At 33.6% G+C, this 26054-nt stretch overlaps 1 protein-coding gene across 2 annotated transcripts in view; it reads right to left on the minus strand.

Moving 5' to 3' along the window:
* The window catches only part of Exoc4 (exocyst complex component 4), a 741153-nt gene that overhangs the window by 659032 nt on the left and 56067 nt on the right, over window positions 1–26054 (minus strand). For both annotated transcript variants that reach the window (XM_010611733.3, XM_033757669.1), the window contains exons 4-5: window positions 22315–22499; window positions 10553–10662 (exon numbers count right to left, since the gene is read on the minus strand). In XM_010611733.3, coding sequence (XP_010610035.1) covers window positions 10553–10662; window positions 22315–22499 — 295 coding nt within the window. The remainder of the gene's footprint in view (window positions 1–10552; window positions 10663–22314; window positions 22500–26054) is intronic.

The following is a 26054-nucleotide window of genomic DNA, read 5'->3' on the forward strand; positions in this document are numbered from 1 at the left end:
AAAAAAAAAAAAAAAAAAAGAAAAGAGAGAGAGAGAAAACAGACAAATTGGACTAAATCAAAATTTAAACCTGCTGTGCATCAGTAGATACAGTCAACACAGTGAAAGGGTAACCTAAGAAACTGGAGAAAATATCTGAAAATCATATATCTGAAAAGGTGTTCTTATTAGAATAAAAATATCTACAACTCAACAATAAGAAGTAAATTATTGAGGAGAAAAAATTAGCAAAGAGTACAAGTGGACATTTCTTTAAAGGCAATATTCAAACAGCCAATAACAACTTGAAAGGATTATCAACATCCCTATTTAGTAAATCACAAGTCAGAACCATAATCAGATATGACATGTCATACTCATTAGGATGCTTACTATTTTAAAAAATGCTAAGTGCAAAGAAATTGGAACTTTTGTGTACAGTAAGAATGTAGAATTGTACAGCTGCTGAAAAAACAGCATAGCAGTTCCCCAAAAAAGTTAAAAAATAGAACTACACATGATCCAGCAATTCCACTTTAGTTACACAGTATATTCAAAAGAATAAAAAGCAAGTATGAAGGAAATATTAGTACAACCATATTCATAACAGCACTATCACAATAGCAAAGGTAACTAAAATGTCTGTCAAAGGATGAACAAATGTGAATACATACAACTGAACACAAGAAAGGATCCCCTAACATGCTACAAAACAGATACACCTTGACAATACTAAACCAAGTGAAATTAGCGAGGAACAAAGGACAAATACTATATGATTCCACTTAGGAGAGCTACCTAGGGTGGTCAAATTCATAGGAAAAGAAAGTACAAAGTTAACTGCCAGAAGTTTAGGGGAGGAGGAAAGTGAGAATTGTTTAGTGGATTTAAAATTTCAGTTTTCCAATGAGAAACCTCTGATGATTGATTCCACAACAATGTAATAAGACTGAATTATATTTATAAATTGTTATGATGATAAATTTTATGCTGTAAGTTTTTTACCACAATATAGAATTTTAAAGTTTTAGAAAACCTTATATATGGACTGACCTTATGATTAAACTGTCTCTGCTCTATCATTTTACCCTAATGACATATTTTAAACAATATGAAAATACATATGCACATTTTCATTGCATCATTAATTATAATGGCAAAATATTGAAAATAAACTAAATACCCACATTTAAGAAAGTGGTTGAATTACAGTAAATCAACACAACAGAATACAAAACTGATGTTTAAAAAAAAAATGACCAAAATTATCAACACAACAGAATACAAAACTGATGTTTTTTTAAAAAAAAAAAAGAATGACCAAAATTTCTTTGAGCTAATATGGAGGGATTTCAGGGTGTACTGTACAGTGAAATTAGCAAAGTATAAGAAAGCATACTACCTTTGATGGAAATAGTATATGAGAAAAGATACATTAACCTGCTTGCTTAAGAAAAAAAAAAAACTTTAAAAAACACTTTACAAGAAAGACAAAGAAAAACATAGTATGACTGAACACCAATAGGGGATAGGTTAAAAAAAAGAACAAAAAGGATTACAGGATTGGGATAAAAGATTGGGGATAGAAAAGTGACACTGTCTGAGTGCTTTTTATATAGCTGTGATGCTTAGAATAATATGCTGTATTATGTACTCCAAAATAAGTATAATACAGATGGGATGTAGGAGAACCCAAATGATAACAAAAACAGTAACAAATCAACCTAAATGTATTGCAAGTAAATAACTACAAAGTAGGCTGGGCAAGAAAGGATTAACCTAGTAAATTCTGACTACTTTGACTATAAACTCTAAGCTTTATTATATACAAAGAGAATGGTAAACAAATATTATACGAGTCAATAAATTTGGTTTTCACTGTATCATAAACTATTTTTCATGGGTTAGCAATTATGAACATACTTTATGTACATACTATATTACTTAAGTTTTAAAATGAAAATCAGGTTTCTCATTGGAGAAAAGAGGTAGAAACAAACAAAAGTATAAGGCTAGACATATAATAAGTTGATTTGGAATTGGAACTGAATTCATGTTTTACATATATGCATATACAGGTAGAAATAAATACAGACCTGTGTATATATTTTTTGTGTATGGTATAAAAATATACACATATACAAAAATATATACATATATACACATACACAAAATATACACAATATACAAAATATACACATATGCATATTTTGGCTTCAAAATATTCTCAATAAAAGGAACAAGAGTTCCTTAGAAAGATGGTAAAATCTAAGGCTGAGGCAGGAAATATACAAGGCGAGCCTGAAATGTCTGGCAGTACTGGAATGTAAGGCAATGTTCAAAACATGATGGGGGTAGTACTGGAAGGACCTACAAGCCTCCTGGAGAAAAACTACCCACCAGTTAAGTAACAAACTAAATAATGATGGTTATTGATCATAACACATAGAACAAAGTAAATATATGTGAATTCATACTAACTGCATGAATGAATGCATAAGACACACCAGCATCATTATACAATTCTAATAAAACATGAAGAATTGATAGAAAACTACACTTTAACAAGTAATGATCAGCTTGCAATGTTTGCTACATTTGAAAAAAATAAAAAGAAGGGAGGGCAGGGGTAAGGGGAAAAAATGAGAATCAAGATTTGTCACGTAGAGGTACAAGATCCCAACAATGAATGTAACTGTACTGTATCCCTAAAATGTACCAATAAACTCAATTAAAGCTGAAAAAAAAAAAAGAAAAGAAAACATAGGAAATAAACACATGAAAAAATGAAAAAAAAAAGAAATAGATGGTAACTTTTAAGTATCTCTGCAGCACAGTAGGTGCTAAAACATAAAAGTTAAACTAAAAAAAAAATGCAATCTACAGTTTTTCAGACAGCATAAAAGGGTAGATACTCAGTTAAAAGCAAAAAGAAAGGCGGGGTGTGGCAGAACACGCCTGTAATCCCAGCACTTGGGAGGCTGAGCCAGGAGGATCACTGTGAGTTTGAGACCAGCCTGGGCTACATGGTGAGTTGCAGGTAAGTCTCAACTACATAGTGAGACTCTGTTTCAAAAAAAAAAATCTAAAAATAATGGTGAAAAGAAAATAACAAACTCAATTGTGATATTCTTGAAGCGTTTCCATTATAAGACTCATTATTGCTTTTACAGTTATTATACTGTATGTTCCCAACTATGCAAAAATTAATAAATACACAAGAATAGAAAAGGAAAATGTTTAATTTTTAAGAAACAAAGAATTACTCCTAACTACAGGCACTACAATTGTCTACATACAAACTCCAGGAAAATATTCAAATATATTTTTCAAATACACTACTAGAATTTTTCAAATAATTCAGCAAAACTGATAGGTACAAAATCAACATGAAAAATGACATGAAAACTGTATAACAAATTAGAAAATGTAACAGAAAAATCATTCACAATAACCACAATGTAAAGAACTCAGTAACACATATAATGAAAGTTAATCAAGACCTTAAGGAGTCAGACGGGAGGCACATGCCTGCAATCCAAGCACTTGGGAGGCTGAGGCAGGAGGATCGCTGTGAGTTTGAGACCAGCCTGGGCTACATAGTGAGACCCTGTCTCAAAAGACAAACAAACAAACAACAACAAAAAAAAAAAACAGACCTTATGGAGCCAAAAATTTAAGTAAAAAGGCTATCTCAAATTCACAGATAGAAAGATTCCATAAAAGATACAAATTCTTACTAGTCCTATAAATTAAATACAATAATAAGCAAAATTCTAACAGGAGCCAGGTGTGTTGGGTACACCTCTGTAATCCCAGCATCCAGGAGGCTAAGGCAGGAAGATGACCACAAACTTCAGGTCAGCTTGGTCTACATAGTCCAGTATGAATTGCAAAGGGAGATCCTATGTCAAAAAACAAAAGCAAAAACATCCCAAAAGGGCTCTTACTACAACTTGACATCTGACTCTAAAACCTATATGAAAGAGTCAAGGGCCAAGAATAGCCTATCTAATTTTGAAGATGAGTGAAATGGGACTACTTCCTTTGCTGGGTATCAAAATAATAAAGCTATAAATATTAAAACAGTGTGGTATCGTCACAGCGATTGATAACAGCAAAGTGGAACAGAAGACTAAAACTATACATCACATGAAAAATAACTGACATGCATTAAAAACCACTGAGAATTTTTGTACTGTCTTTGTGATTTTTTTCTATCAATTTAAAAACTATTCTAAAATAAAAAGTATTTACTATAAATTTTAATCAATGGGGAAATGATGAATAATCACTGGAATAATTATTAATCACAGGAAAACAAAATTCAATTCCTGATATAAATGAATTTCAACTAGCTTAAGACAGGCAGGTTTAAAAAGCAAGTCTATAAAATATTAAACTACATGCAAACATTTTTCATGGAATTATAACATAAAAAAGATTTCATAAGGCAGAAGAAATTAGAATTATATAGGAAAATACTGACAAACTGAGCTACAACAAAATAAAATCTAAAATATTTGTATAACAATAAAAAATATAAATAAAGTATGAGAAATTATAAGTAGGACACATACGCAAGCAATTCATTTACAGAAAACAATTACTCTACTTAATTTCCTTACATCTTAGTGAAGAAAATAAATAGAATAATAAACTAAGTAAACAGATAAAATACAAGAGACTGAAATGGTCCATATATATGAAAAGATGCATAACTCATTAGCAATAAGAAAATACAATTAAAATAAACAAATCTAAAATAGAAAATAACTTGGAAAAATCACTTTGCAAAAATTAAAAACTGACATAAGCAACAAAAAGGGCAATTTGAAAAACAAAACTCAGGCAACTGCTCAGAGGCATCTGCACTGATAAAATCAAAAAAGCAATTTGATTGAAAAAAAATTATTCTGAATGCAACAAATGTTTGAGGTCATAGATATATTTAACATTAATTAAACACTGAAAATGTATAATGCATCTAAGCATCACATAGCACCTGTTATTATGCACATTTTTGTTTTCCATGTATCAGGCTAAAACATTCATTTCCTTTTAAAAAAGCAATTACAAAAAATAAAGTTTAAAATGTACAATATTCCTATAAGACAAACGTACATGTGTAACCTAGAAGTACGGCTTCTCTTCATGACACACATGGAAAATAAAAGTACTTATGGAGTACGAAGAGGTAAATATAAGTGGCTGCATGTGGCTACAGATGATTTGCCTAGGGATTCTGACTGCCTGAAAGGCTGAATGAAGGGCTTAGTACCTCAGATATATCTAAAACCAGAACACAAGAGATCAGTGGATAGGAAAAAAGAATACCCATTGCTATAAGATTCACAATAATAAAACACTGAAAATGATGTATACCTTTATCTATCTGTAGGGGAAGAAATAAATTGCGACCTAGTATATACTGTAATACTATATACCAGTTGAAATTAATAAACCAAAGCTACACTGTCAAACAAGAAAATTTATAAATTGTGATGCTGAGTAAAAAATCCAAGTATATAGTAGAACAGTGTATATTGTTACACAATTTCCTAAAGGCTTAAAATATCCAAAGCAATAATACAATCTGTACATGTATATAAAAAATAAACATTTATATATACCCACATATGTGGATATAGTTTCTATATTTACATGCACACCACATATATATATATACATACATATGCATAGTAAAAGAATGAAAATATGTAGGAAAAAGATACACAGAATGATTTCAAAATAATAACCACCTCAGAGGTAGAACATTGAAGAAATTTAGGAAAGATTCATGGTATTTTAAATGCCTTCAATTGCACCTGCAATGTTTTGATTTTTGAAGGAAAGGAGGGAGCAAAGGAGGGAGGGAGGGAGGAAAGAAAAAAGGGAGGGAGGGAGGGAAGAAGAAAAGAAGGAAGGAAGGAAGGAAGGAAGGAAGGAAGGAAGGAAGGAAGGAAGGAAGGAAGGAATCCATGCAGCTGACTTTGAGCCAGGCCTGGTGGAACAGGACTGTAATATCAGCACTCTGAGGCAGGAAGATTGCAAGTTCAAGCTCGGCCTAATGAACTTAGCCATTCACTGGAAATTCTGTTCCAAAAAATAAAACTGGTCTGGGGATGTTTCTCTTTGTGAAGGCCCTAGCTAGGTTCACTCTCTAGCACCAAAACAACTAAAATAAACAAAATTTGAAAAGACTTTGAAGTGATCATGGAAAAAAATTATAATTTATTAATCTAGTGGAAAATATATGGGGTGATGGATATATTGATCTCTAAAATATGAATAATGTTATGTTCTTATTTTATTTTATAATAAAAACATTTTAAATACTATTTGGCCTCATTCTGTTTTTACATTTAGAAATATACAAACTATTAATTTATTATTGAACTTGGCCTCCCTTACATATACTCTTCAACTGCACTTAACATAAAACATAAAAATCAATAATCACATTTAACAAAAACATATACAAAGACATTTTAGGAGCAGTTAATTTAAAATGTCAAAGGAGGCCCTAACCTAAGGACAAAACTAATTCAAAGGTTTTCATATTTATTATTTCAGAGAGTCAGATCTTCACTATTTTATACATATGAGCTCTAAGAGAAGAAATTCCATTTCCTTTTACTTAGGACACTTAGCACCTATCCCAAGTAGAGACAATCTTAAACACTGAGCTTCAGACAAGACTTTATGGAATAAAATACATAGTAGGAAAATAACAGCTAATGAAAAAACCATTTAATCTGTGTTTTCTTTAGGTTTTATTGCTTAACCTATGTTGGTACCAAAAAGGAAAGAAGTCCAGTTTCATTATAGCAATAATGAAACAGCAATCCCAGCAGTGAATAAAATGAATAAAGAATCCATAGATGAGCTGGGCGTGGTGATGTACTCATATAATCCCTGCACTTCGGAGGCTGAGGCAGGAGGATTGCCATGAGTTCAAGGCCAGCCTGGGCTACATAGTGATTTCAGGTCCAGCCTGAACTACACAGCAAGACCCTGTTACAAAAAAACAAAACAATAACAAAAAGAAAACAGAAAAAAAGAATCCACAAATGAAATGCCTTTGTACCAGTGGAGTACCTGGCTCAATCAAAATGGTCCAAAGGCATTTTGCCAAATGAAAAATGTATACATACATCAGCCTATACAACTTTTCTGATACATTAAACATATAAATTTAAATATGCACTTAATTATATTTACATATAACAAATTAAAATATAATAATTATATCTGTAATGACAATAGCACCTGGTTCAATCATCTCATAGGATTGCTACATCTGGTAAAAAATAAAATATGTTTTCCAAACTATCACTTAAAAACTATGACAGAAAATCTCTCACAGAAAAGTCATTCACAATTCTACCTCTAAAAGAGATATCTAAAAAATAACTCATTCACAAGCGATCAAAATCCTCATTTAATTAATAGTAACCTGAAAGTTCTCAGGAATCACCTCCAACCTTAATTTATGGCACCCCAATGGGAAATCTGTTCTACCTGGGGGATTTCCTATTGGAACTTCCTCTATGAAAGTGTCAATTCTAATGGATTACACTCTGAATCCTACTGTTTCACAAGATGAGAGAGGAGCTTTAAGAGCCTATGTTAAATTCCCTGCTGAAAATGGCCATTACTTTGCAGAATGACTTGCAGAGCACTACACAAATAGACTCTTCGAATTTACTGTTCTTCATTAAGAACAAGACAAAATTTCTGCCCTTTGATACAGTATATTTCTTCAGCCCCATGCCTGTACATGTATTTAGTGACATTTTAGTCTCTACATAATTTACATCTTCCTCATTTATACAATCCTCTTTAATAGTGTGATCCAGATTAATACAGTCCTAAAAACTAGAACTAAAATGACTTAAAAAGACTTCACTACATAATTTCAAGTCAAATTTTTCACTCGCTGGTTACTAAACCTAAGTAAAAAAATCAGCAATATAGAGTGTGGTAAGCAGAATAATAGTTCTCCAGAGATATCCATTCCTAACCATTAAAGCTTGTGTATAGACTATCTTACAACACAAAGGAAACTTTGTAGATGTGATTAAGTTCAAAAACTTTCAGCTGGATATACTATCCTGAATTGTCCTAATCACAGGAATCCTTAAAAGAAAAAAAAAATTGAATCAAAATGATGCAACTTGAGAAAAATGTTATATCCATAGCTGCTCATTTTGAACAGGGAAGAAGGAGGCCATGAGCCAAGCGAAGTGACAGCCTACAGGAGCTGGAAAAGACAATGAAATATATCCTTCCTAGAACCACCAGGAAGGAGCACAGCTCGCCATTACTTTGGTTTTTTTAACCCAGTAAGTCTCCTGTTTGATTTCTGTCCTACAAAACTGTGAGATAATAAATTCACGTTGTTTAAGCCACTGCATTTGTGTGAATATTAAACTATACACAAAGAATATCTAATGTATTTCTAGAAAGAAAAAAAAACTGATTAGAAGAGCATACTCTGGAGCCCAGCTCCTGAGATGAAATAACCTCTGATACTTATCAGCTTTATAAGTTTAAGCCAATTATTAACATCCCTATGTCTCAATTTTCTCATCTATAAAATGGGGCATTACTAATATTTTAATCAATAACATATTTACTTTCTTTTTCATTCACCCATAAAAAAATTTTGAAATCAACAATCTCCAAAATAGTTGAGTAAATAACCCCTTCTGAAAAGAAACATTTGTACATATTTCTAAAAAGCCATTTTCTTAATTGTATCAACTCCACTGAAGTACTATGTGGTTCTTCAAGAGTTGTTCCTAATAAGGCCTAAGTGCCACCATGAACTCTACCAAGTGATAAACGCTGATCATAGGATCTGAGAGAAAAAGTGCTCATCAAAAAGTAAATTAGGGGGGCCAGGGATTTAGCTCAGCGGTTCAATGGCCTGCCTTGCAAGTGCAAGGTCCCGAGTTCAATCCCCGGTACCAAAAAAAAAAAAAGTAAATTAGGGCTGAGGATTTAGCTAAGTGGTTCTGTCACCTGATTTGCAAGCATAAGGTCCCGAGTTTGATCCCTGGTACCAAAAAAAAGTAAATTAAAATTTCTGACTCAGCAACATTTACACAAACTAATATAATCAAGCTAAGAAGCAATGACTCACATTACAAAAATTCAAAAATGTAGTAACTGGTAATTTCCAAGAAATAGAGGTAAATATAAATCAAAAGTATAAATATATTTTTAATTTATAACTCTACACTCCACAAACTCAAAGTATTGTTAAAGCCTAAAAAGCAATAATATATCATAAAAAGATAAAAAGAATAAGCTTTTTCTAACTTCATGGAGAAGCCTGAGTATAAACTTTTTTAAGCTATCAAAATAAACAGTGTTTAGAACTTTTTTAAGAACTCAGTAACTTAGTAAACAAAAGAAAAATCTGCAATAAAATAATTCCTATAATCTTCTCCAGTAGAAATAATAAACTTCAAGATCCCAAGCCTAAATAACCCTAAAATAATTTAATTAAATGACATTTTAAGGGCTAATGAAATACACCCTAGTAAAAATAATATATTGTTAAACTTTCAAAACAAATTCATTAGTTACACAAAATATACTGAAGAAATCCAAATTAGTCTAACTTTTCTACTTTTACTTTATGGTAAGCTCTATAAAATTGTAGGTTTTAAATTAGACACAAACTAATATCTAGAAAGATGATTAACCCACATTAGTATTTTTTGAAAGACACAGGATTGTGGCTGCCACATGGGCACCTGGAAAAGCTTCACACAATGTACATCCAATCCTGGCATCCCCAACCAAAACCTGCAGAGATGCAGAGAAATCCTTTTCAGAGATCCAGAAACTCTCTAAGTCTCAATAAAGGGCATGCCCCACAAATGGGGCAAGTTTAAGCTACTCCAGAAGATTCCCCTAACTCTTTACATTCATCCATCAAAGTAAACCCCCCCACCCTTAACCTTAAACCAAAATGACTTAAAACAAATAGACCAAAATGGCTCTCTCTTGCCTTATTCAACAGGATACTAAATTAAACCCCCCCAAAAAAAATTTATGGATATTTCTTCAAAATGTGTTCTGTTTATACACATGTATGCAGATATATTAGGAAGTAGTGAGGCCACTGGAAGACACAAAAGGAAACAAGTCATCAGCAAGGAATCACAAACCCAAAAGCTCTCAAAAACTGGCATGAAATGTAATACATGAAACCACTGCATAAAAGCTCCTAGGAACAACAGAGGCTATAGAAATCAGAAAAGTACATGCTCTACCAAAAAGCACTCAAATGCAACTTTAGCAATTCAAACAGCGCTGGTGAAATAAAATATCCACAGCTAGATTATGCAGGGAGTCCATGGTTAATTGCCAGTTTTCAGCCCTGATAATGCAACAGGCCCAGCCAATGGTTGTATACTGTATTTCCTTGTGAGGGCCACAGAGGGCTCATCACAGACTCCAAGGCCCTCCCAGCCCCAGATACACCAGCCCCCAGTTTTTTTCTAGGCTTTGTCACAACACTAAAAAGTTCAGTGACTAAAGAATGAAAACTTACCAAATGAGCCTCCTGCAGTAGAATACTGAGCAGCATCTAGAAATTTTCGTGGAGTAGGGAGATTTGTAACATCAATCAGAGGGCCAGGTGAGGTATCCTTCACATGGGAGCTGCAGGAGAGAAAGAGCAGCAGTTAGCACATTCTCCGAAAACCAAACAAAATGCCACTTGGTGCCCACCCCTTATCACTTTCCATTTGATCGTGACTCCTCTTTACCTTGCGACTTCAAACATCTCTCAAGTACATTCCCACTAAGTGGTAACTGTCACATGCAGGGGTAGAAATATATATTTTAAGTGTTTCAAGTATTTATTTTCTCTTTTCATTCTGATGCTACATTTAACAAAATTAGTATAAGGATATCCTGGATCATCTGAATGAACAGCATATAATAATACAATATGCCAAACAATTATACTACCCTTTGTATTTGTATTAAAGATTTCTTTATCTCAACAAAAGTACAAATAACATTATGTCAAAAAAACTAATGAAGGTTTAACGATATTTAAACCTTATCTGAACTTCTGTTTTCCAAGTTATAATTTTTAACATATTTGGAGAGTTCGCTACATTTAGTTGTTTTAAAAGAGGCTCATCAATTTCAACAAGTTGAGAATCACTACAATAAAAACTGATTTAAGAAATCTCTAATGAATTTATTTAGTATATACCTTTTCTAATAGCCCAGCCTCTCATCTCGATGATTAAAACATGCTGATTTTAAATTATGCAAAGATTACACAAAACACAATTAAATTTTCGAGGTAACTTGGTATTCAAAAGCACTTGTTAAGCGCAAGAACATAGGCAATGCCCAAGCAAATGAAACCTGGTCCTGATCCTTAAAAAACTCAATCATCTGCTTATACTGTATCTGCTACAGAAGAGCTTGTCTAAGTCCAGTCCCAATGATATGGAAGCCAAGGCCACAAGTCTCACTTCTTTTCAGTCCAGAAACACAGCAGCAGTAGAACTGATTTTCAAAGTAGATCAAAAAGGAAGAGCAGGCCAGGAGAGGTAGAATCACCCACACATATGGGAAGGATCTCTCCAAACAAGATGGAGAGATGTGTACAACTGTATACATCTGAAACCCTCCCACCGAGAGTAAATGTATTTGCATCTACTTCCTACACTGCCTGTGGTATGTGTATATATTAATTCATTTACATTTTTTGTAGTGCTTGGAATCAAACTCAGGGCCTTTTATATGGTAGGAAAGCAGCCTACTACTGAGCCATACCATCAACATTGTGTTTATTTTTAAAGTAATTTTTTTCTTTTATTGAGTTTATTGGTACATTTTAGGTATACAGTACAATTACATTCATTATCGGGATCTTGTACTTTTACATGACAGGTCTTGCTTCACATCTTTTTCCCCTTGTCTGTGACCTCCCTTCACCCACTCTTCCCCTCCCCATTAACAAACACTTTATTTCCATTTTTTCATTTTCTCATATTTTTTTCCTTTCCTTTATTACCTTTTCCCCTACCCTTCCCATTTTCCCTACACCTTTAGCCCTTTTTTCTTCCTATTTCACATGGTCAATTATCTCATTAGGATCTTATGTACTATTATAGTTTTTCACACCAGAGAAACTATTCGGTATTTACACATGTGTGACTTATTTATTTCACTTAGGAGTATATCCTCAATATGTATCCATTTTCCTATGAATGCATCTAATTTCTCTTTCTTTATGGCTGAGTAGTATTCTCCAACTGATGGGCAAATGGGCTGTCTCCAAGCTTTAGCTATTACAAACTGTGCTGCTATAAACATTGGTGAGCCTATATCACTGATTCTTTAAATACTTTTGGAAAGATACCCAGCAGAGGGATGGCTGGGTCAAATGGAACCTCTCGTCCCAGCTCTCTGAGGTATCTCCATATTGATTTCCATAGTGGTTGCACCAGTCTGCACTCCCACCAACAATGTAGAAGGGTTCCTTTCTCCCCACAACTCTGCCAACATTTGCTATCAATTGATTTCTTTTCTTTTTCTTTTTTTTTTTGGTACCGGGGATTGAACTCAGGTCCTTGCACTTGCAAGACAGGCCACCAAACCACTGAGCTAAATCCCTGGCCCTTGATTGATTTCTTGATAGCAGCCATGCTTTGTGGGGTGAGGTGGAATTTCAGTGTTGTTTTCATCTGCATCTCTCGAATGACCAGTGATGTGGAACATTTTTTCATATATTTACTTGATGCTTTTACTTCTTTGTCTGAGAAATGTCTATTCCTTCAGAATACCCATTTATGAATTGGGTCTTTATATTTGGGGGGGCTGATTGTTTTGAGTTCTTTATATATTCTAGGTGATAGTCCTTTGTCTGAGGAGCAGCTGGTAAAAATTTTTTCCCACATTGTAGGTTGTTTCTTAGTTCTGTGATGGTTTCTTTTGCAGTGCAAAAGCTTTTTAACAAGATGAGATCCCTGTTGTTGATTCTTTCTGCTAGTTCCCATGCTACTGAGGATTTATTCATACAGTCTTTTCCTATGCCAATGTCTTCAAGAGTTCTGCCTAACTTATCTTCCAGCAAGTTTAGTATTTGTTTTAATATTTAGATCTTTAATCCACTTGGATTTTAATTTAGTGCATGGTGAAAGATAAGGGTCTAGTTTTAATCTTTGGCAGGTTGAGATAGTTTTTCCAACACCATTTATCAAAGAGGCTATCTTTCCTCCAGTGGGGATGGTCAGCTCCTTTGTCAAAGATGAGGTAGCTGAGTACATCTGGAGATGTTTTTGGGTCTTCAATTCTGTTCCACTGATCCTCAGGTCTGTTTCTTTGCCAGTACCATACTGTTTTATCACACTGGCTTTCTTGTATAGTTTCAAATTGGGAATTGTTATACCAGCTGCCATGTGTCTGTTGCCTAGGATGGCTTTTGCTATTCTAGGTCTCCTATGGTTCCAAATGAATTTTTGCATTATTTTTTTTCTAGTTCTTTGAAATATACTGTTGGAATTTCTGTCAGCATTGCATTGAATCTGTGTAGCAGTTTTGGAAGTATGGCCATTTTCACTATGTTGATTCTTCCTACCCAGGAGCAGGGGATATCTTTCCATTTTCTTATATCCTCTTCGATCTCTTTTTTCAGAGTGCTGTAGTTTTCAGAGTAGAGGTCTTTTGCTTCTTTCATTAAATTGATTCCTAGATACTTCATTTTTTGGGATGCTATTGTGAAAGGAACTGTTTTCCTAATTTCTCAGTGAGTCTGTTATTTGTGTACAAGAAGGATATTGATTTTTGGTTATTGAACTTGTATCCAGCTACTCTGCTAAAAGTGTCAATTAAGTCTAGAAGTCTTTTGGTAGAGTTTTTTGGGTCTTCAATGTAGAGTATCATATCATCAGCAAATAATGACAGTTTAACTTCTTCCTTTCCAATCTCTATTGCTTTAATTTCTTTCTCTTCTCTAACTGCTATGGCTAATGTTTCCAGAACTATATCAAAGAGGAGTGGTGATAATGGGCATCCTTGTCTTGTCCCTGATTTTAACGTGATGGTTTTCAGTTTTCGGCCATTTAATATGATGTTGGCTGTTGGTTTTTCATAGATAGCCTTTATTAAGTTGAGATATAGACCATCTATTCCAATATCTTGCACGGTTTTTATCATAAATGGGAGTTGAATTTTGTCCAATGCTTTTTCTGCATCTATTGAGAGGATCATATGGTTTTTGTCCTTGACTTTGTTGTGTATTACATTTATTGACTTACATATGTTGAACCATCCTTGCATCCCTGGAATAAATCCGACTTGGTCAGGATATATGATCATCTTGATGATCCTCTGTATTCTGTTTGCTAGTATCTTATTAAGGATTTTTGCATCTATATTCATTAAGGAGACTGGCCTATTGTTCTCTTTTTTAGTTACGTCTTTCCCTGGTATGGGAATCAAAGTGATACTTGCTTCCAGGAATGAGTTTGGAAGTATTTCTTCCCTTTCAATTTCACTGAAAAGTCTGAAGAGTAATGGCAGTAGTTCTTGTCTAAATGTCTTGTAAAATTCAGCTGTGAATCCATCAGGACTTGGGCTTTTCTTTGTTGGTAAATTTTTAATTACATTTTCAATTTCATTGATTGTAATTGGGGTGTTTAAAATGTTTTTATTTTCTTTGTTCAACTTTGGTAATTCATAAATATCTAGAAATCTGTTTTCAGAAAAATTTTTTTAAAATCAAGCTTTGTTAAAAAGCAGAATTATCACTTAAAGGGCCAGGGATTTAGCTCAGTGGTTCCATTGCCTGCCTTGCAAGTGCAAAGACCCGAGTTCAATCACCAGTACCAAAAAAAAAAGAAAAAAATTATTCCTTGAAGTATTACCATTTTTACTGTTAATAACATGTGAAGCACTATCCTAATTCATGAAGATGATTATAACAGTTATTCACTTGTTCCTTTTCCCTTGTTACAGGAAAGGAGGAACCATTATTCAAACTATTTTTCAGCATCAGTTAGTGCTTGGCACTGTGCTCAGTGCTAAATAACCAAGTATGATGAACATAGGAGCTGAACCAAACTTAGCAGTATTCTAATAGTTATAGTCACTCATAGGCTAATACTGCATAAAACTCACATGCAGTATAAGATGCAAAAGTAACAAAAACAGCATTTAGCAGGAATTGATCTGGCATAGTTAATTCCAGTAACTCTTCTACCAAGTTACACATTATCTAAATTATCTTAAGAAAAGCCCAAAGTCTTCAACTACAATTTATATACTTATAAAATCAACTAGGTCATAGATTTATCATTTTTCATCTTTTCTTCCTACTTTTGTTGTCACATTTTTAAACTCTCAACTACAGTATCCTTTTACCTGAATTTTATTCACAATCAGAAAACCAGCTTTACACAATCCTCTATCCCCAAGAACACATGCCTACAAAAACAAAATAAACATGGAGCTTTACAGTGCCATTATTGAATAATTAATAAAAAATTGAGGTTTACAGTGCCATTATTGAATAATTAATAAAAAATTAATTTTAAGTTTTAATGACAAAAAGTTGTAGAATTCATTTTATAAATATTTAAGTAACAAAGTAGTGGAGTTATTTGTAAAAGAGGATAAGTAACAGCAGTAAAATTGAGATATATGTATGTATAGCTGGAATACTGCTTGCCGAGCCAAATTAATAATAAAGCAGTACAGTTAGTGCATAGTGTGTGCACACGGATATGTGTATACACACAGTTATAATAGCATATACTTCTACAAGCACAGATGTGTATATGATTTACTTTAGATAAAAAACCTATGATTATTTTCTCAGTTATAACCTACAAAATGTATTTCAGTTAACTACAGAGTGATAAATAGTTTGCCATTTTGAAAAGCATAACCTCTCAACTATAATCAAAGCCAGAAGGGTCCTCAAACTCCATTTATAAACTTTTAGACAAAAAAAGTCAATTTACTGCAAAACTATTTTCATAGACTCATCTCTCTCCCTCTCTCTCTAAAATTTTCCCCTTAGGCCTCAATTTTCTCCTTTGTGAACACTAATACAAAGGCAAGTAACTCTGGAAATAATTTTTTCTTGTTTTATGGAAGGATATAGTTTCAAAGGTTTCAGAAAAAAGGGGTCCACAGTCATTTAGTGACTACAGGAATGAAGCTCAGTAGAGAAGTACGTACTGATGTACACACAGTATCATACTAAAATAAAATATTAGGAACCATATTTTTCATTTCATTTCTTACCACACATCATAGATGAAGTTTAGAAAGTATTCATTCCTTTAAGGAGTTCTGAATCTCTCAAAGTATTTTAGAAAACAAAAAGTGAAATAAAGAAATGTATTGTTCTAAGTTAATAATTAATAGAAATGCTCTGAACTGCTTTGTTTTGAAAGAAATAGTATTCAGAAGAGCTATTTTCTTTTTAAACACTACACATGATTACAAATTTTTACTTTAAATCTATTAGAATCATTCATACCTAAACAACAGCTGAGGTACACTAAACCCCACCTGGAATAACATACAATAGTTGCAGCAAAATCAATTATGCATTGTGAGTGAATGTTTTTCTATTTATTAACATAGTGAAGGACAGGAGAACTGTAAAGCAAATTAACCTGCACTAAAATGAAGCAACTACTGCCACCGTAACTCAAAGGACTTTTGGGCCATTAATCAACCATCCAACTAGTAAGGATGTGCCTCTAAATATGCTAAATTTCAAAATATCAATCCATGAAAACTGTTCCTTTTTTAAAAAAGAAGGGTTAGAAGTGCTAACAGCTTATGTATGAAACATTTGCTTTTTAATTAGAGCATATTTCTGTTCCTTCACTTAGTAGTAAATGGGCCCAACCATGTCTGAAATTTATAGCCGGAGCTCATTTGGCTGATTTTATCATCAAACCAAAGACTGAGAGAGGTGAGCAGAACCTTAAGCTGTACATCTTGTAACTAATATATTCACCTCTTTAACCAGAACAACTGGCAGAGTACCTGTCATAAAGGTATGCTGAATCAGACTGAGCTGAGAAATATCTTTCAAAGATAATATTTCCTTAATAAGAAAATTTAACTGAATATTAAAACAGGAATGGCTGACATAAAAATGCTATACAGTTCCAAGATCTGGCTGAACATACAGAAAGAGTAATGAGTGATTTAGAGGATATAAAAGCCTAAAAGAGCCATGGTTTCAAATGACAGACCAAGAGGGAAGACGTGTTAATAAAAAATAAAGAGATGTTAAAAAATGTGAAGTCTAAGCAATGAAAGGGGAAGAACTAAACAATAATGAGAAAAGACTTGTAAACAGAAAAATAAATTTAAAAATAAAAGAGGAACCAAATAATACAGCAGAGAGAAAAGTATGGACACCAAATCCATGGGTTTGAAATATTCTCCTTCACTATATAGAGAATGTCAAAGAAGTGAGGTTAAATCCAGTAACCTAGGATATTCAATAAATGATTAACTATTTTTAATAATGTTTGCTTGATTTTATATCCTTATAAAGGTATATGACATATATATTTTTTTTCTTGGATGATACCAAAGTACTGATTGTAAATGCAGTGGCAAATATCCTGAGAGTAATCATTAAAAAGGAACTAGAAAATTATACATGTTGAAAGTATGTGCTTTTTTCCTGCCACCTTTAGGTTACGGCTAGTACCAATATCATAGACGAAACACTTAATGGGATAGTCCATTTTTGAATAATTTCACAATTGTATAAAAGATGTGTATTTAAATAGCCATGCAATTTTTTACACAGAGAGTTCAAATAATACACAGCAGTTTTCAACTTTTCTAGACCTAATAATACATCTCAGAAATCTTACCATAACAACACATAGAAATCTTTCTCATTCATTACAAGGTTCAGTGCTACATGGAATGAATACACCATAATTCATTTAACCACAGACTTCTTAATGAACATTAAAGTACTGTGGGGTTTTTTATTGTTGTTCTTCTTACTCATAATGAACATCCTGCTACATATATTTTAATAATGCAATGAATTATATATATTGATATCAACTGGAATTACTTTTGCTGCATACTGACTCAGAAATGAAATCCTATAGTCAAAGAATACACAAATTTTTATTTTCCAAAGAAGTATACTAGTTATGCAACTAGAAAGAGAGAAGTATTCACTTCTTCTATCCTTACCAACACAACACTCTATGGATGTCCTTAATTTAATTATCTGATGATCAAAAACTTGCATTTGATTTTTCAAAGCAGGATACCTCTACTCAGGATATTATGTAATTTACTATGTTAATTACTCATTTACATTTTTTAAATCTATGAATTACCTTTTGCCTGTTTTATATTTTAAGTACTAAATCTTTACATGATATAACTATATTTCTCAATCTGTTTTGGATCTTTTGTACAGTAGATTCTGTTTGAGTTTTTAAATAAAGTATTATCATTATGTTTACTGATAGGCTTCGGAAAGCTTCTTCCACACATATTTTCCTGTATTTTTTTCCTACTGCCAGTAGTTTTATCATGTGGTTTTTAAATCTAATTAGAATGTTTTGTATATAAAAATGCTAATTACCTAAATTTACTTTCTTCAAATCAACAGCCAACTGGCTCAACACTATTTACTAAATAGCCTTTATCTCCTACCCCTCCATTGAACTGAACTATTGTTAAAAAATTCTAAAGTCTTATAAATTCTGGGATTGGTTTCTGAACTCTTCTTAGTCCCTGCAATTTGATTTTCTATGCATGTCTGCACTGTACTGCTTAAAGTAGCTTTACAATATACTTTACTATCATGCAAGAAAATGACCCTCACATACCATTCACTGAATTTTTTTAAGCAATGCTTACATTTCCATATTTATTCTTCCATACTAGCTCCAGATTTTTTTATTTATTAAGTTTATTGGTACACTTTAGGTATACAATATGAAGACATTCATTATTGAGAATATGTACTTTTACATGATATCTTGGTTATTTTTTCCTAATTCCCCTGCCCTCCCTTCAACCCCTCCACCCCTCCCTATTTACAAAGATTTTTTCCATTTTTATTTTTTCCTAATTCCCCTGCCCTCCCTTCAACCCCTCCACCCCTCCCTATTTACAAAGATTTTGTTTCCATTTTTTCCTTTTCTCCATATTTATTCCTTTCCCTTCTCCAAACCCTCTTCCTTCCCCTTCCCCTTCCCCTTCTCCTTCAGACCTTTTTTTTCCCTATTTCACATTATCTATTATACATTTTGATCCTCATTTATACTTTCAGTTTCTTATGCCACAGAAACTCTTTGGTATTTACATATGTGTGTCCTATTTATTTCACTTAAAAGTATGGTCTCAATGTTCAAAAACATCAACTGGGATTTAATCAGAACCAAAATCGTGAGCAGGCACATAGGCATATACCCTCTCGTGTGTCAATTCTATGAGTAGTCTATTTTCCTTTAAAGCTCTGCTCTTCATATATGTATGTCTCCAGGTGATCTGCCTTGCTCTCTCCTGTAGCAGAATTTTACCGTTGAGTATTTGTTGCTTGTTTATAACCAATTACTGAATACATATTTATATATTCTGTCTTTATATTTGGACCAAATCTCTATTATTGAACAAAGTGAAAAGAGAGCCCTACTTTCTACTGTGGAAGCTGACAGAGACTAGATATGGCTCATCCTTCTCGGAAAATGGATGCTTCTACACACAGCTTTAAATTTTCAGGAAATAAAGGAAAGGAGAACACATAGAGATCATTTACAGGGAAATTTTAAATACAGCTATGATAGGTATGATGCCAGCCACGGTAGCAACGCTAGCAGAACCTTCCTGTGATTGTCTAATATCATGCACTCAGCTGTTTAATCTGCCTTGGTTCCTACTGGGATGGAGAACATGATTATGCACACTTCCTATAGATTGTGTGAAATACAAGGTAACTTTACAAGAAATTCCTTCTTTTAGTTATCAGGACTGATTTCTGCTTTTTGTAATCAAGAGCATTAGCTGATACATTATCCTTTGAAATAGAGAATATGTTTGAGTCAGACTTCTCTAGTGATTTTTAAATACATAACCTATAAATATAAATATCTAGACTAATGAAAACACAATGCATCCTATAACACTACCATTTTAGTGTAATCTTCTTGACTATCTAAAAATCAATGAATTGGTCATTTCTTTCCATTTTTCATATTTATCATCTTTCTTGCATCATCTCGTTTTCCTCTTTATGAGGAAAAAGTTCTTGTATATCACCAACTCAATTCTTCTCTATGCTTTAATTACTTCAATTCCTTTACTTCATTTCTTATTTTTCTTACATTGCACTCATTTTTAGTTTTCTTAGCATCTCTATTGTATTCTTATAGCTCCCCATTATCATTTCATAGAAGCTATATATGCTTGCTACATTCAACCACAACAGCTCACTGATGCTAAAGAATAAGCACCTATTTTCTGTTTTAGAGACAAGTTGATCACATGTGGGTAGATCTGTTGGTTTCTGGTGTGTCTCTTTTCTTCCTCCTGGGATGAACACAAGCATGGCAACGGCAGAGGCACAAGAGGACACACTCACCAGCATAAGCATATTTCAAGCCTCTGCTGGTGACACGCCCTAATGAATCACAAAAGCAAACACCCAAAAATCAAAAGGTAGAAAATGTAATTCTCCCATTGTAGTAGAAGAGGAAGGAATAGGTATTTTGAACAATCATCAAATCTACTACATCATGCTTCTTGCATCTTTTGAGAAACCTCAATCTCCTGAATTTTTGTTTGCTTTACAAGACACTTTTTCAAGTAAATATTCTCCCTCTTTGACCTCAAAGTAATGTTCATTTTCCACTCATGATAAAGAAATTCACGCAGGACTCATAATTATTTTATTATTTATCCTTGCATGGAAAGAAATCTATTCAGATTTTCTATTCACAACCAGACACTAGAAAATTTTTCCTTAGAACCTCACACACACACACACACACACACACACACACACACACACATGCACATGCACACATGCATGCACATACTACTCTCTCCTAAAAGGATTAAATAGTAGTTTCCCTATTTGGGTCTAGTCTTAAAGGTACCTTCAAGTACTCACTCCCTAGCTCAATTTCTGTGCCTGGCAAAATTTTTTCTAGTCCCCATATGCTGAAAAGGAGTATAAATGTCCCTTCTCTATCAGGGTCTCTGACTAAACTGAAGCATTATGTACAAACTTGACACATTTTGTTCAAACAGGATAGGGCTTGAAAGATATCATTCCCAACATGCCCTACTTCTAGTACCCTTTTAGTATAGAGCTGGATGAAAAAGTATAAACATGTGTATTTTAGTAGATAGTGTTATAAACCCCCTCTGAAAAAACTGTATGGCTATTTAAAAGAATGTTACATGGATACCTACTATGCACAACTATCTGATATATGTTCAAAGCCTCAATGTTCCACTATTTTAAGATCTAGTCCTACTCCCTACCATGTGTATACGAACCTAATAAATTTCTAGGGCCCACCCAGACCCTCAAATATAGAGCTACTTTATAATCAGCCATGGGATAAAAGAAAAATGTTCTCTTTGAACCTCTCCTGAACTATTCCAGGAGGAAAATCACTCAAAGATGAACGTAGCCCTAAGTAACACAGACACTATAACTTTAGCTCATATATCTATATTTCTTAACTCAGCTGACTTCTCTGTCCAATTTAAGGATTAACTTTCTTCTAAGATAGGCAAGAGTGTCTCTTATTCAGTATATGAAGTCCACAGGAAATTTTTCTTATATATCCTTACTGAAGAGTACTACAATAAATGCACAATGAATGAACAAATCTTGATGTTAGTTTCTCAAAACATGAAGCATCTGCTATTATAAGTCCATCTTCGAGTTTCAGAGATAGTACATTAAAGAAAAAGTATAAGGCGGGGGATTTGACTCAGAGGTTGTGTCACCTGCCTTGCAAGAGCAGCGTCCTAAGTTTGATCCCAGTACCCCCCCAAAAAAGAAAGAAAAAGTACAGCCGGGCATGGTGGTGCATGCCTGTAATCCCAGCACTTGGGAGGCTGAGGCAGGAGGATTGCTGTGAGTTCCAGACCAGCCTGGCCTACACAATGAGTTCCAGGTCAGTCTCAACTACATAGTGAGACCCTGTCTCAAAAAAACCAAAAAGAAAAAAAATACAACACACTACAATATTATAGAAAAAGAATAATTCTTCCAATAATTGCCACAAGACACTGTAGTAAAGAAGCTCTTTTACCAACCTCATTTTCCCTTTTTCCTTGTTATGCTGCACAACTCGGCTAGTGGATTTAATGTACAAGTGCCGGTGCAGTTCATCTATGAGAACCAGGTGGAGGTTCATCTTCTTGCTGTGAAGCTCCAGCCTGAGGTCACTCAGTCCTTCCACCTGGAGCAGCGGACCCTCCAAAGACGCTACCGCTGACACCTGAAAAGGAAAACAAAAAGGTCTTTTAAGAATACTTAACCACACTGGGAATTTGGGTCAGTGGTTCCACCGCCTGTCTCGCTAAGCACAAGGACCCAAGTTCGATCCCCATGTACCAAAAAAAGAAAAAGCTAAAATCCTAGCAATATTATAAATAAGAAAAACAGAACGTTTTTAAGGTACTCTCGAAAGCAAATTTGAGAACCCTAAAAGCATACATCAGATTTTGCATAGTATTGTGTAGATGGACCTACTCTTGCCCTTAAAAATTTTATCTAAGATACTGGTACTTAATCCTCTTACAGAAAATTTGCCTCCAAATTTGAAGCTGGAAAGTCACTGGAATAACTGAAAAGGAAACAATACATGGTTTTTCACATTTTTGGTACTTGTGTTAAGAATTATGTACAAAGTGAAATGTCTGTACTGATCCTCAATACAACCAATAAAATCTCAAATATGGACAACAGGATAAAAAGCTTATTTAAGAAAAATAAACTGAAAAATCTTGACAAAGATATATACAAAAACATATACAGCACCATAAATAAAGCTGCAGTTCTATTTATTTCCACACACACTGCTTGTCAAAAGACATGTGTACACATAAACAAAGGTAAGTACATCTTTATGAATGCTACAAGTGGAAAAGAGCAATCCTCCCCACTTCCTAGAATGACCCAGTTTGATAGAAGAAACAGAACCTGAACTGTGAATATGGAATAAACAATAGAAAGGAAGATACAACTGGTAGAAAGTAGTTTGGAAGATTTTAAGGATAAAAACAATAGAAAGGAAGATACAACTGGTAGAAAGTAGTTTGGAAGATTTTAAGGATAAAAACAATAGAAAGGAAGATACAACTGGTAGAAAGTAGTTTGGAAGATTTTAAGGATAAAAACAATGAATAAATCAAATTGGGGTAAGGATGCCTATAAGAAATGGAAAAAATAAAGAATTCTGGAAACATAAAGCAACTGACTGAAATTCTACAACTTCAAAGGAGGAAAAAAACATAAATGGCATTATCCTATTTATTTATATATATAAAATTATATTTGTGTCTGTAAATAAAAGTATTTTCTACCTTTTTAAAGAAAACAGTGAAGGGCTGGGGATTTAGTTCAGTGGTGCTGCCGCCTGCCTTGCAAGCCCAAGGACCCGAGTTCGATCCCCAGTACCAAAGAAAGAAAAGAAAAGAAAACACTGAAGGGCCAGGGATTTAGCTGAGTGGTTCTGCCACCTGCCTTGTAAGCGCAAGTTCTCAAGTTCAAACCCCAGAATCAATCAATCAATCAATCAATAAATAAATAAATAAATAAAATGAAAGAGTGAAGCAAATACTCTAAGTACTATTCTTTGAGAAGAATAAAGCAGGAAACAAAAAAGTTAAAAGAAAAAATAATATCAACAGTAGAGAAATGATTATAACCTAAGCCTGGAGGGAAAAGAGCAGATCAACTTCTTGATGACCTAAGGCCTATGACCATTCTCTGGTTAAGGTACACTTGTAAATATTCTTAACAGGTACCGATGAAGGCAATAACTAATAACACTAGCTATTTCTGGGTAAAACCATTAAATTAATTATGAATAAAAAGGTATGCTAAAAAATAAAGGCTTTACACAAAAGCAATAGATAATACAAAACCTTAAACACACTGATAAGCAAAAATGTTCAGCATGGATCTACGACACTCTAACACTCTGAAGACTCATCTAGGAGTTTGTAAACAATGAATTCAGAAAGCTTGGAAGCTTCCAAATACAAACCAGCTGAAACAGTTAAACAAAAAAATGCAATGGCTAACCCACAAACACATCACTTGTTTTGTGATGTGCTATAATCAAATGTCAGTAGCAAATAAGTTCCCTTAAGTTAAGCAAGAAAGAATCAAGGAATGGAAGAGTGACAAGCCCTGTGCCAGCTCTGTTCTCCAAAGCCTACCAGTTCATTTTCACAGAAACTTGCAACTGCCCCTGCTACCAGAGCCCCTGGGCCCTGTGCAAGCTGCCAACAATTCCAAATGGAAAGGCAGCCTCACAAAATGACCAAAGTGTCCCCAAGGAGAAAAAACAACAATAAATTCATTTACACTTTTGCCCTTAAATGGATTTTAACTTGGTCTCTAGCAAAGAAAAGAGGATGCATTAACCTTCAGTGACATCAAGATACAGAAAATAAAAAATAATTTGGTAAACCACTGGCCCATCATGTAGCCTTATCCCTTAAGGTAATTAAATCCAGCTGAGATATTTAAGCTTCCAACCCACCCACTGCACACTTGATTTGTTGGTAGGAATTTGCATGAACATTTTTAACCCAAATCATTCATGTTCCAAACACAAAATCACATGACAAAATCAACTTTCAGAAATACAAATCAAATTTTTTAAAAAATTCAGGCAAAGCACTTAACATAGGACCTGGCAAAGTACCCACCCACAGAAATTCTTTTTGACAGTATCTATTTATTATATGGAACAAGAAACTTCAGAGAAGATTTGCATGGTGTTTTAATGCAGCATTAAGTATCCTTTCCTTTAACAAACCATTATGGGCATTTAAATGATAAAATTTCCAATTTGTTTCCTTGACCCAAAACACAAGTACAATTACTGTATTTAATCAAGGGCAATCTTAAAACGTCAAAGTTTGAAAACCTTACCACAAACACAGAAAACAGCCTTCTCATTTAAATTTTTAAAATACAGTGATTTACTTTCTGGCCTTAATTTATTAAAAGTCTATTTATAAAACTAAAATAATGGAAGTTGTTAGGCAAGGTCATTGTTTGCCTTCAGCTAACTTTACTAAGTGGTACTGAGCCAATGTGAAGAAAATAGTTATCAATGTAATATTTGATCCCTGAACACTGGTTTAAGAACCTGTCATTTTCCTTTACAGATTTCTTCCCCCTCATTGAGTTTATTGGTACATTTTAGGTATACAGTACAGTTCCATTCATCATTGGAATCTTGTACCTTTGCATGACTGGTTTTGGTTCTCATTTTTTCCCCATCCCCCTGCCCTCCCTCCATCCCCTCCTCCCTTCCCTATTTACAAAAACTTTATTTCCATTTTTTCATTTTCCCATATTTTTTTCTTTTCCCTTATTTCCTTTACAGATTTTAAAGTGCCTGTACCAGAAAGTTTACACATAAAAGAAAATTTGGTGAAATCACAGCCCACTTAAGAGACCATCACTGATGGTCACTTCTGTTGTACAGTGGTGTCTTGTTTCCAACTATTCACTAAGTATTTCCAAGTATGTGAGATTTACTAGAAGAGTAATAATTATTCTGTATTTAGAAATGTACTTAACTAAGGATAAAAAAGATTTTTAATACATGGGCAATGGTCATTTTATAAATTATTTCATTAGACGTGTTAGCTTTCCACTGCTGGTACAAAATACTTGAAGTAACAACTTTTAAGAAGTAACAACTTATTTTGGATCACAGTTTCAAAGGTTTCAGTCCATGGTTAGTTGGCAGTGTCTCAGCCTGTGACAGCATAGTGAGTGCATCATGGCAGAAACATGTGACAGAGGA

Source organism: Fukomys damarensis, unplaced genomic scaffold (genome assembly GCF_012274545.1).
Source record: "Fukomys damarensis isolate Sample0158 unplaced genomic scaffold, DMR_v1.0_HiC HiC_scaffold_4, whole genome shotgun sequence".
In the NCBI taxonomy this organism is placed as follows: Eukaryota; Metazoa; Chordata; class Mammalia; order Rodentia; family Bathyergidae; genus Fukomys; species Fukomys damarensis.